Source organism: Symphodus melops (genome assembly GCF_947650265.1).
Source record: "Symphodus melops genome assembly, chromosome: 18".
In the NCBI taxonomy this organism is placed as follows: domain Eukaryota; kingdom Metazoa; phylum Chordata; class Actinopteri; order Labriformes; family Labridae; genus Symphodus; species Symphodus melops.
In genome coordinates, this window is record NC_136708.1 from 21,088,590 (window position 1) to 21,101,873 (window position 13,284).

At 41.5% G+C, this 13,284-nt stretch overlaps 1 protein-coding gene across 1 annotated transcript; it reads right to left on the reverse strand.

The window, feature by feature from the left end:
* Positions 1 to 1,551: 1,551 nt before the first annotated feature.
* On the reverse strand, positions 1,552 to 12,890 carry LOC306839264 (T-cell differentiation antigen CD6-like). Its single transcript, XM_079367857.1, has 14 exons — positions 12,771 to 12,890; positions 11,998 to 12,217; positions 11,213 to 11,281; positions 10,074 to 10,358; positions 8,708 to 9,022; positions 8,305 to 8,619; positions 7,671 to 7,739; positions 7,373 to 7,513; positions 7,098 to 7,214; positions 6,802 to 6,924; positions 6,538 to 6,609; positions 5,969 to 6,127; positions 4,150 to 4,251; positions 1,552 to 4,073 (listed from the first exon to the last, which is right to left on the reverse strand). The coding sequence occupies exons 2-14, from the start codon at positions 12,047 to 12,049 to the stop codon at positions 3,979 to 3,981; spliced, it is 1,914 nt and encodes a 637-aa protein (XP_079223983.1). The 5' UTR covers positions 12,050 to 12,217; positions 12,771 to 12,890; the 3' UTR covers positions 1,552 to 3,978.
* Positions 12,891 to 13,284: the final 394 nt, after the last annotated feature.

Below are 13,284 nucleotides of genomic sequence, written 5' to 3' on the forward strand. Positions count from 1 at the left end.
CTGATGACCTGAAGCCTTGGCTTTATGCACAAGACTCCGCCCAGTGGTCAGTGTCGGTATTACACTCAAACAGTAATTCACAGCTTTGTGTTGGGTTTGCTGATAAGATCAATAAAAAAATAATAATTATTGGCTTCCTACATTTATACTAAACACTAAGTAGCATACAACTTATTTTGACGAGCTAGCGTAAAGTTAAAGTGAACATTTTTATCAGTTTCAGTGCGGCTAAAATAGTTAGCTTATGAAATAATAAGTTGAGCCGGCCACTAGAGGGAGCTGTTAATCCGCTTCACTTTTATGCTGCTGCTGTTTCGTCCATCTTTTTTATTGATTTTGAGGCTGATTAAATCAGATGTTATCTTTGATTCTTAAATGTTCGTAAGGACGCGTCTGTTGTTTTCTGTCGGTGTAGCTAACTGGCTGCTGATTTGTTTTCACCTGAAATGTCCCTCTAGATTTACAGTATGTTCTTGGTAGTTGTTTTTATCTGTCAGGTAAAGTTATAAAAATGTGTCAAGATTCTTGGTGTTTTATTGACTAACAGACTGCAGAACCAAGCAATAAAACACCATCTCAGTTTGGAGAGTTTTTTTTCACATGTATTTATTTTAATCTAAATCTTCTAGTATCGTACTTCTTCCTCATGACTTTCATTTTGGTGTGTTTGTCGCCATGGAAACTGTAAATCATGAATGATTTCTCATTTTCGTTCCACTCAAGACTCAACAAATGTTTTTCCTTTCGGGGGGCTTTAATATCCCATCTGTGATTTAAAAACAGCAAACCTTTACACAACAAGACCAGGAGATTCAGATGCTTGTCTGGTACAGTAGTGACAGGAAATGAGGTAATGAGGGCCTCTCTGGGGGAGCGCAGCATGGAGAGCGATGCACTGACCCGTAACAACCCAGACAGGTCCACTGAACTTTAGAGGTGAATTGGATCAGGGCCCCCGCTCGGCCACTCAGCCAAAAAACGTCCTGATGAGGGCTTAGCGGCAGCAATGAAAGCAACCTAATGAGTGAGGAGTAATCAACACTATTACCGGGTCCTCTCACAGCTACACGCATGCTTCAGCCCAGCAGGTTTGTAATGTGCTTTACAGCCAAACTACAGGCTGATTCACTGCGAGGGTGACTAATCAGGGGAGGGGAGTATTACTGAATTTAATGGCTTTAGTATAAATCTTTGCCGTTGTGAGGCCAAAGGGGAAAAACCTTCTCTGATTAATAAGCTGAAGTGGATTTTTGCCCGGGTCTTGCACCATCTGGGTCTCTACCTAAACTGATGACCTCACTGCATTTCAGTGGCTGCAGTCCATCCTGCAACATGTCCCTGGAAATCACAGAGCTCGGTGCCAATAGAGCGTCCGCATCCAGAGAGAAACTCCTGCGAGGTCACGGAGAAGTGAGACACGGCTCATAAACTACAGAGACTGTCTCCTTGATGCTGTAATGGTATAAAACCTGAAGTGTTTGTGCTAATAAAGAGGGTTTGACAGGTAGTGAGGGTGAAAACTGTATTTAATATAATGAATGTGATTTTAATTATACATGTATACAAAGTTCACCAGCTCCAAGAAGGAAGAAAATGTATTAACAGACTGCGTGCTGCCTAATTGGAGTTAAGAAGGAATTCAGACTCTTTAAATTAGCAGCAAACTTTTGACTAACAAAGGTGGGCTGTGCTCAGCGGCGTGTCCAGACTTTGGAAATGGGGGGTGGCCCATCCTGGGTCTGATGGCCTGATGTTTGTGGGCATACACAGGTAAATTTGGCAACACAAAAATCTCCTTAGCTAAATTCTCTCGGGACTCAAAAACACACATATTTGTGAAAGTCACAATTTGAAGCACTTTGAGAAGACCGTGAGGACGTTTCACCTCTCCTCTGAAAGGCTTCTGAACTTTCTGGTGGACGGAGCTGGAAACTGAATCCCACTGCAGATCAGTCTGCTAAATAAGTTTAGACCTGAAGAAGCCTTTCAGAGGAGAGAGGTGAAACACCCTCAACATCTTCAACCGGTCCAGTCACCTTTGGATCAAGCTTCAAATTCAACCATGACCTGGATGACTGAGAAGCTGCACAGATACAGAAGTTAAGAACTTAATTATCTGAACTTTTCCTCTGCTCTGAGGGTGACACATATTACTTCTCCCTGTTGTTGTTGTTATGACGCAGGCCTACTTTAGATTAAGCCCCATTTCTTCAAGTGTTACATTTTGTTAGCAGGCAGGTACTGTCGTCTCCGCTCCTCCTGCAACAAACAGAGTTCAAAAGTTTAAACCCGGGCAGGTTCGCTTGTCGGGACGCTTTAAGCAACTTACCGACTTATGGAGCCATAATCCTCTGCGTGTAACTGATTTAATGAACAAAGTAAAAACAGAGGCTTGATCTTCTAATCCCTCAAATACTACAAGCTACTTGAAATACTGGTGTGCTGCTTTTCCTTCCCCTTGATGTTAATCGGGCCTCTAAATCCACCGATTTTAAGATTCGGACTTATCAATCTCGCAGAATAAAACAAAAGCAAACTGTTCGGAGAGGATCTGTCATATATCAGAGTGCATACTTTTAGAAGAGATCTCGGTTAAGTTGTGTGTGTGTGTGTGTGTGTGTGTGTGTGTGTGTGTTAGAGCATGCTGGAGTCTCTGGCATGTGAAAGAGATTGAATTTCATAAGCAGATCAGGTCGTTAATTCACATGTTTATCTGCATGCTGAGCTCTGGACTAAATGTGAGTGATATATTTATGATTCTCTGAGACCTTTCATCGTTCTCCAACTCCTCTTTTTCTCCTCAGATTCACCCCCGAGGTCCTCCCCTTCCTCACACCCCCAACACATCATCCTCCTCCTCATCTTTCATTGCCAAATACCATCCAGTCAAAATAAACCAGATTCTGCTTGTTATCAGTCTGATGCATCACTTCTCATGTTAGCTTAGCTGAAGCTAATCTGTTTTCCTTGCTGCCCGGCTGCTGACAGTTTTACAGGTGCTTTGAAGATTTTTTTTTTTTTTTTTTTACCTCGACAAAATAAAAAAAAAGAAAGATTTGATTTGAGGCTTCATTCTGTCTCAGGAGGAAGCGTTGATGCTCTGCAGCTGCTGCAGGTGAAATTGTGCAAAAAGAGTTGCGTTCAGTTTCTGGTTTCAAACCGCTCTGATGCTTCGTGTCCGATAAAGACCCAGAGTTTCGTCTCAAACTTGTTCACAGAGCATTTAGTTTGACTTCAGCCTCATTTAGAAACAAACAGCTATTCATCTGCTGATTACACTTGTAGGTTATACAAGTTTAGTTTTCTTTAGTTTGTGTGTTGGGACTTCAAACCAGTTCATTTACTCACAAGTTTTCAGCGACACCTTGTGGTAGAACTCAAATACTACACTTTAACGTCTGTCCCAGTGGATTATTAGTTACACAAAAAAAAATAGGCCTCATTTGAAAACATGATGAAGAAATAAAAGTATTTAGACACCTGATAGTGGGGAGACCTGGTTAGGTGCTTTTACCTCAGCTGAGCTGTAATGACATCTCTTATTTTAATGCCAGTTTCATACTATATCTTTCTGTGCTGTATTTTTCAATCTTGAACCTGTGTCCTGTGGAAGAACATAAAACTGAATCTTTTCTGCTCCATGCTGTCAATCACTGCCCGTCCCCCCCCATCAGTGGTTTCAGGTATTAGAAGTTACTATAAGCAGTAATCAGTCTTGACGATTTTGGTCTCGTTTCTTTTTGTTGATGAGATAAATTTGAATATTTAGAAAAGAGTTATATAAAAGTAATCTATTATAAGTATTAATATCAGGGTGTTTCATAATCAACTGAAACTGTCAGGGTGTCAGATTCCCTTGAAACACGTCGAAAGGTGACAGTAAGTTTCCTCTGTTGGAGCTGACAGTTCCTGTTTCCTCTTCGTGCAGTGTTGAAGCCGGAGATGATGAGATTATATTCCGTTTTGTAGCTCGTCTGTTTACGGTAAACAGTCCACATCATCGTAATCATCGTCTGAAGACGAGTTTGGGTCGGCGCTGACAGGAGAGTAAATGGGGCCGTCTTCTTCATCACCTGACGAGAACAAAGCTCAGCGAGTGGAGATCACATTGTTGTAACGTGTGTTTGTGTGATGTTGAGTGACATTTACCTAAATTGTACTGGTGTTTCTGCTCCTCGGGTAAATGTTGAGCGTAGCTACAGTTGAACCTTAAAGTCTCTTTTACACTCGATGACTGCTTCGGCTCCAGCTCTGTAATAAAAGACGACAAGAGGTCACGACCTCTGAGACACGATCAGACATGAAACATCTTGAAATGTCTGAGACACTCTCAGGTTGGGTTTTTTTTCCTCTTTCACATCTTCTTTTCCACTTTCAGTCATGAGTGGGATTATTTTTTCAAACACCCACAGATGTAGTTTAGGGACTGTCAACAAATTATTTGTATAAGAAAAAACGTCATCACCGTTTTCCAATCACTCAAAATGAAAGGACTCTGAAAGCTTTTTAAAACTTGTTCTACAGATTCATACAACATCATAACGACTGATAATTATTTTTGTGAATCATTGAGAAATACTTGAACTTTCATGTCTGCAAATTTGAAGCTACAGCTAGCAACCAATTAGCCTAGCTTAGCATATAGCTTACTAGTGTCCAGGGTCCTGGCTAATGGGAGCCTTTCCATAAGATGTATTATTATAAATACCGTAAATTCCGGACTATAAGCCGCTACTTTTTTCTCACACTTCGAGCACTGCGGCTTCTACTCCGGTGCGGCTAATGCATGGATTTTTTATGGGGGACAATGAGCTTGTGCCGCAAAAACATTTGACTTCATCACGTCGGATCTTAATATCAGTCATTTTGCGCTTCATGCACGCACCCTCATCATGGAAAACACACGGAGAAATACATATGATGCAGCTTTCAAGGCGATCGACCTGGCTGTCAAAGAAGCTAACAGAGCTGCTGCACGTTAAGATGACACTGACAGCGACAACAGAGACTGAGGAAGTGAGTAATGAAGTCATTCTGAGGCAGTGAATGGATGGACTTTTTCTTGTGAAATATATTACGGTCATCTTTTTCATCAGCCGTGTTACAGACACCGTCGGCTAGGCTTCGTGTTGTAACGGTTCATGTTGTAAAGTCAGTAGTTGATAATGTGTTCATAATTCCGATTATGTGGAGAGTCAGTGAATGCACCAGCGAGAACGTGTTGAGTGGCTGTATGAGAGAACGCTGGGGGAGAGAGTTGGATTGTTACGGCAAGTTATGTGTTGCTCTCGGCTGTAAACGGCGTGGTCACGGCCGACAGTGATCGGGTTATTAAAAGTTATTATTTGAACGCTCTCGTCGTCCTTTAACGTCCGTACGGACGCTACAGTATTTGCGGATGTTACCGGTAGCCTACGTCTGTGTAAATAGCTCTTGTTATAGCGTGGACACCTGCGGCTTATAATCAAGTGCGGCTTATATATGTACAAATACATTTATTTACTTATTTTTAGCCGGTGCGGCTTATATCCAGGTGCGCTCAATAGTACGGAATTTACGGTATGTACATTTGTTTTGCCTTTTTGCTTTCCTTGATTGACAAGAGAGAAAAAAAGAGCTGCAAGTTTATTCATGCTAACTAGAACTACAAAACTTTTATGTTTATAAAAGGAAAAGCTTCATATTTAGAATAAAGACATGACAGTGCTGGCCATGTTGTCAGGTAACACTAACCTGGAAAGCAACAAACGTAGTTATCAGTGTTTCTCGAGTTTTAAAAGTAATGCTCGAAAAAAAATGTTACAAGTATGATGAGCTTTTTACAGGATTGATGGTAAACGTAAACGTTTAAAGTCCAGCCAGAATCTGAATTCAAGTCCAGGTTAAAGTTCAAATGTAATTTAGTTTTCAGTTTTGCTTTACTACAGAGTTCTGTTTGAAGAGAAGCAGGTGAGGAAGTCTGACTGACCGGGTGGGACCAGGACGTTGTCATCGAAGTCCTCAGAAGACGTACTCGATGTATCAAATGAGTCCACCGTTATCGTTGACGCTCTGGCATATTGAGCTTCTGTCGGGCCGCCATTACAGCCTGTAAAGACTCCCATCACGTTATTCTCCGGTTCAGGAGCTGAAAATAAAAACAAAGTGTTGTTTACTGTACAGCATGCTGAGCTCACGTGGAACACTTAGCAACGAACTTTACTCGTCAGGAAGTGCAAACACACAGCTTTAAGTTTGATCGGACACACAGCTGCTGACAGGAAGTGACCAGAGGTGCTGACAGGAAGTGATCAGAGGCTGAGCCAGACAGACAGATAAGTCAACAGGGTTTAACAGACTTTTTGTAGGGACTAATAAAGATACCTCGACCTGATGTGGTGAAAAATGTGATGCATTTAGATATTTGAAAAAACACTGAGCGGCAGAAGCTCTACAAAAAGTCCCTCCTGTTTTTTTGTCTTCTTCTAATTAGGAGCAGCAGCTTCACAGTGGAAGTTTTACTGTGTTCATCTTTTATTCGACCTTTCGGTGACTCACCTTCCTCAAAGAGGCTTTCAAGTCCCGAGGGCTTCAACAAGGGGTTCATGTCTGCTTTGTACCGCTGAGAATCTGCAAGATGCACACAAAGCAAAGTCTTCATCACAAACGATCCTGCACACGGTTTGCTGCAAAGAGCGTCGATCTGATCTGCACGCGCTCGTCGACCGCAGCAGCAGCAGCAGCAGCAAGACATCATGCAGCAAAGAGAGAAATCACACAGGATTGATATTAGTGGAGGAGAAGTAAATGAATGGGGCTCACTGCGAAAGGTTGATAAAGGGAGAGATGACTCATTGCTCGGCTCATACTGCTCATAGTCTGTATCTACTGACGCGCTGTCAACACTACTAAGCTGGGTCCAGAAATGCCTGGGACTCAACGGAGCTTTTTGAGACAAACACAAACAAATAAAACGACTTCATGAGATTATTCTGCACTTTGAGTTGCTTCCCTTTCTAACCACCAAATATAAAGCAGGTTGTAAAGGAAAGGAACTTTGTTTATATCCAGAGTATTAAATCCTGCTCATTCATGAGCATCAACGTTCGGCCTCTCACCGTCTGTCGGAGGCTCGTTCGCGGTGACCTTGACGAGGTTCACGGACTCTTGGTAGCTGTTGTGATGATGTTCTGAGGTGAGTTGTGTTTTGCGGTGGGTCTGCTGGAGTAATAACACTGCGGACGAAAAAAACACCAAGACAAGCACTTTTACACTCAGTGCTGATTCTCATAGCCCCTCAAACTAGCTAGCACTTGATTTAGCTTCACAATAACAAAAAAAAAAAAATTAAAGTGTTGAGACGACGACACAAACTGAAGTGAAGGAAACAAACCGCTTCTTCTCCTGTAATGACAGCAGAGCACCGTGTTGGTGATCAGCAGCACGAGGAGCAGCAGAGACAGAGCCATGGTGCACAGGAGCTCGACGGGCAGCGAGGAGAAAAAGTCAGAAGATTCGACCGGGGTCAGAAGGTCTGGGATGAAAAGAGAGAAACACAACAACAACAACACACTCTTGTCTTTACTTAACTTGTTGCCCGACTTTGGTCTTAAACAAGCCAGAGGCAGGAAGTGACACATACAGCGTAATATTTCTTTGATATTCAAATAAAAAAACACAGAACTATTTACCTGTGGGTGAAGTAGTTAGAGTTTCATTAGCTGTGCTGGCTGTGGTTTGCAAAGGAAACCCGAGGGAACCTGCAAGAAGAAAAAAAAAATCAGTCTGCATGTGAGCTGACAAAAAATGAAAAAAATAAAAATAAATTGAACAAAACTATAAATCTAAAAACACAGCCTAACCTGGCCTTCATTATTTCTTAGGGAGAGTGACCATATTCACAGGAGAAGTCAGTGGCCGAACTGGGCCGCTGACTTCTGCTATAGTGTGATGTGAATGAATGAATGGCTGACTTTTTTTTTAACCCTTTTTCCAATGACCACAACTACTTCAACTACTTATACGGGAGGATTACATAGATTATATACGTGCCTGTGTTTATTGATATTTTTTAAATTTAAAGGAGCCTGTTGGAACACAAGTCCCTCCTCTGACAAGGCAAATAACCAAACCACAGGGTTGCTGGTTTGTTGCTCAGAGGTTGGAGTCAGCGACCCGTGCACGTAGGCTGTAGTGACTGAAGGTTTAAATCCGACCTCAGCAACGAGGTCAAGTCAGTCGGTTATATTGCATGCAGCCCATCAACCCATTGTGCTGGTTTAACACTCTCACCAGTTTATCACACACATGCATTGTGTCACCCACCTTCGCAGATGACGCCGGACGCCTTTGATGATTCACACAGGTGCTTTCTGTTGATGATCTCCCTGCACTGCCACAGGTTCTGCACACCTGGATCACAGTGATAGTACCACAGAGTCGCGTTGTTGTGTTTGAGAGGAGGGACAAACTGGGAGATCTTCTCCGGCTTGTTTCCACACTGCAGCATGGAGCAAACCACGGAGGCCAGCTCTGCGTTCCAGCAGTTATCACACACCGTTCCCCAGCTGCCGTTACGGTGGACCTCCACTTTACCCGAGCAGCGGTCCAGACCTCCTGTGAGTCTGACCGCTCGCATCTCTGCACAGAATCACAAAGGAAGACTTAATAAATATATGCATATCATTTTCTTCTTTCTGTGGGCCTGAAAATGTTTTCTGACTGCGACCTGAGCACACGACTCCGGCGTCCTCTTTGTGTCCACAGTCGGACTCGTCCCGTGCAGCCGGACAGGCCCACAGGTGTTCCTCTTTGCCCGTACAGTTCAGCTCGTCCAGGTGGACGGGTCCTCTTCCTGCGGGGAAGGAGCCGCCCTGTCCCGTCACACTGATTGCGTAACCGCAACCCAGCTGGGCGCAAACCACGTCAGCATCCAGCAGGTCCCAGCGGTCGTCACACACGGTGCCCCACCTCCCGTTTCTCCATAACTCCACCCGTCCAGCACAGCGGTCTGATCCTCCTGCCAGCCGGGCGGCCTGGTGCCCTGAGGATCAGATCATCAAACTAATGCCACAGCTTACAGTATGTGAGGCCACAGAGAACCACAAGTACAAATGTTTGGAAGTTTACTTGTTGATAATTATTGTTATTAGAGAATAAAATATAGATATGAACATTTGTGTTTATTGACTTGTTTAATGGACAGAGTGGTGTGTAAGTAATATGTAAAGCAGGGGTGTCCAAAGTGCGGCCCGGGGGCCATTTGTGGCCCTTGAGTGGATTTTTTGTGGCCCTTGACTTCAAATCGAAGAATCAGAAGATTTTGGCCCCAGGCCTCATCAGATGGCATATTTCATTCTTTTTTTCTTTTTCATGTTAGCGAGGGAGACCTATAAAAGCCTGACTATTCTTTCCAAAAAATTAGAACACAACAGTTATTGTTTTTTTAATTGCAATTAATTATTGTGTATTTACATTATTTTCTGAAGAGGTCAAAATACAAAAAGTTCCTTCCAATATTTAAAAAAAAACCAAAAAAAAAACCCTGTGGCCCGTGAGCGATTCTAACACGACAATTTTGGCCCGCAAGAAAAAAAGTTTGGACACCACTGATGTAAAGAATATAAATGAGGTGCTAAGGACTTCTTTTTTTTGTTGCCATGGTAACAAAAATGTGTCAAATATGGTTTTGTATTTTAACTAGTATACAGTGTAAACAGTGTAATAGATGCAGCTATTTTTATATTTGAACTGTTTTTTAAGCATCTTAAAATGTGTTTTTTTATTTAACTTTTTCCATGTATTTTTAGAAGTTGAGCATCATTTTCGTCCGTTCAGTCAGTTTGACCTTTACTATGATAGACTTAAAGAAAAATAAATCCAAACAAAAAAGGTCTGAAAAAAAACTCCGAAGGTCAACGTGTTGTCTTCCACCTTCACATGGAGAAAGTCTTAAAAGGATAAAAGACATTTGTGTTGCTTTTAAAGACAACACTCAACATATTTGATTTTTAGATTTTAGTTAGAAGTAAAACCGTCCACAAAACCAACAGATCTTTGTGTTTCGAAAAGGAGATATTAGAAAAAACCCGTACCACAAATAGCCTCAGAAATCACCGTGCAGTTTCCTTCCACAGTCTGTGAGCAGTTCTGTAACCGCCCATGTTGGTACAAACACTGGTTAAAGCATGTGGTGTTGGGTGGTGAGCTGGTTTTAGTCACATGATAGACGCTGCCACAGTCAAGATCCTGACAGATCTGTTCAACCAACGTGTCTGTGGAGTCTGCAGTTAAAGCCAACACATCGCCGCTGCTCCTGTTTCCAGGCATCCTGATGGTGAAGCTGCATTTACCGGAGAGCTGATGGACCTGAGGGTCACCTGAGAACACACACAAGCAAAAACACCAAAGATCTGTCTGTGTTGATAACTTCAATAAAACTTCAAGATCTTGTCACGATTTCACGCTGGTGATTTTAAATCCCAACAGAGCCTCTATTTTTTCAAAAGAGGGTGAAGAGAGCGTTAGGTAAAAACAGCTTTTAATGGTCTCTTCTTACAGCTACTCTGTGGCAGCTGTAACACGCATTTAAATGTAAGATATCAAAGTGTTCAATCTTGTTGCTGGGTGTTTGGTCACTGAGGGATCAGTATGGATTTTAATCTGTTTCATTACCAGAGAAAAACTTGACACAGGGGCTTTCAAACATTTCAAGTGTCGCTTGCCATTCAACTCTCTTTCTTCAAACACCACATTTTCAGTTTCTTTATCTACTGCCAATAAAGGTAAAAAATGATCTGTCATTTTCTATTCTCTGATAAATTATATATCTATTAAGATGTTCAAAAGCTGCCGTGGTCCAATGTGTCGACTTCAGAACTCGCAGAAGTAATAGCATTATAACTTTTGCATTAAAGAACATAAAGAAACAATGTTGTTGAGGATGCACACGAGCACAAAGTCACACGGAAACCAAAGCAGCAAAGGGGGCATGCAGGGCGAACCCGAGTCAACGTAGCAGGATGCATTTTCATCTGACAATGTTTGATTTGCACCTGCATGACTCGCAGAGATGCTTCACATTCGGGTCAGCCCACATCCTGTGACATTAAGAACAACTTTCATACATTCTCTGCATCAAGCGGTTTTTTTCTCATTCTGGACAAAATGGAGTGTAAAGAATTCAGGCATGACCGCAGGATTTTGTTTTTCAGGGAAGAAATATTGAACTCACTGTTGGATTCCTCTTCCTCTGCTCTCCCCTGGTCATGAGCTGGGTCAGCTTGAGTCGAGTTTTGTGAGGCTAAAATTAAGAAAGGGAGACACTTTTCAGTCGGTATAAATGTGATCATCCAGCGTTTAACAATCACAGCACCACATCAAACACGCCACTACATGGTGGAGTAAAGAGTCAGAGTAACCGCTTGACCGTGGTTTTGTAATTTACAAATTTTGACGTGTGGATGAAGAACCACAGCACGGGAGAAGATAAAATGTGTCAAACCAAAATCAATGACCAAGTGTGACGTTCATGATTAACAGTTCACCTTCACTCTAAAACTGCAACTGTGTGGTCAAATACCTGCGATTGGATTTAGAGCATCTGGACAAAATGATTTTAGAATCCAAGGGTTGATGAGTCAGACACATAGAAAAGTAGACAAAAGTGAAATGCACTGGAAAAACGATGTGAAGCCATGCACCAAGATCAGCCTATTATGGACAAGAGCTATTTTAAATATTCAAAGAACAAGACGAAAAAAACTTGAAAAAAAAGTTTGTCAAAATGAAACCAAATGTACACGATCAAGTTTGAGTCCTGAGCTCAATTTGTCTTTTTTATTCCTTTGTCTCCTCAGTCTCTGTGGACAACATTTTCATTTCTTCAAGGCCGTGATTTTATGGAAAATATTGTGATTTTAAACTTTCAAACCTATAAAACAACACACATGAGAAAAAGAACTGCTCCACCGGCCCCTCAAGGTTTATACAAACAGGTTTTACATTCTTTCACTTTACCTCGACACAGGCAGCTCAGCTGGACGAGCAGGATGCATTTCATCAGCTTCATGTTGTTGACCTGAGAGGAGCAGACTGAGACTGTGTCGTGTGAGCTCAGAGTTTAAACTGAACCAGGGTGTCATTTACTCAGCTCGTCTGTGACTTCCTCTCTTCCCGTCATATTTGATTGACAGAACTTCCCATTCACCACACAACGCCTCACAACAGGAAGTTTGGTCTATGGCATGTTCACAATTATCTCCATATTAGAACTATAGAAAAAATATGCTCAATGACTGTTTGATCACTTCAGAGGTTTGTTGTTCTGCCTTTGATAAGAGAATGATACTCTCATAGTTTTTTGATTTACACTGCAGTGACTTAATATGTATTTATTGAAGAGCTACATGAATTCACGGATTTACATTATATGGTATCACAATTTAGAATTCACAGCATTAGTTTAATTCATGCCATTAAATCAATATGATGGGTACTGTGGTATTTAACCAGAGGGGGGCAGCATTGCTTCAACACAACTTTGTAATGAGAGAAAATAATTTTAAATTATTATACATTTATTAGAAATTTTATCTGGATAAGAGTTACAGACATAAAAGGCCTTGCATTTCCTACAACATTTTTAAATTTGCCCAAGCGATGAGTTCAGACGCTATTTGATTTGTTTAAAAAAAAAATCCCCACATATTAACCATTAACAACAATAAAAACAAAAACATGGATTCATCTGGTGGTATTAGATAATATAACAAAGACTGGCAGTGTTTTACCTGCTCTTTAGCAAAGTGTCTTGAAATGATGTTTGTTGTGAATTTGCACTCTACAAACTTATTGGTTCATTAAACACCATGTTGATACACCTCATTTCCTATGTATGTTCTTTGAATTACTAATTCAGTACATCATACATCTACAGAATAACAAGCACAATAACAATGCATGCCTGTTTAATACATAAATATGCGCTTGTGGGAATAAGCCTCGAGTATTATTCAACCTGATCAAAAGAAGAAAAAAAGGATAAATTAATAAAAGTCTCTTTAATCGGTGTGGCTTTAAATCAGTGTTGTTATAACACTTTAGATAAACGGTATGTTTAATGCCTCTTCTCGGGGATCACGTGCAGCTCTCCGCTCTTTCTGCTTTGTTTACATCCTGTTCCTTGAGCACGCGCTCATCTCGTCTCTCTCTCCCATTGGCTGTCCTGTCCTGTTGCTCCGCCCACCCAAAAATACTCGCCGGAAATTCAACTGACAGAAACGAACAAAAAAATAAATAAAGAAG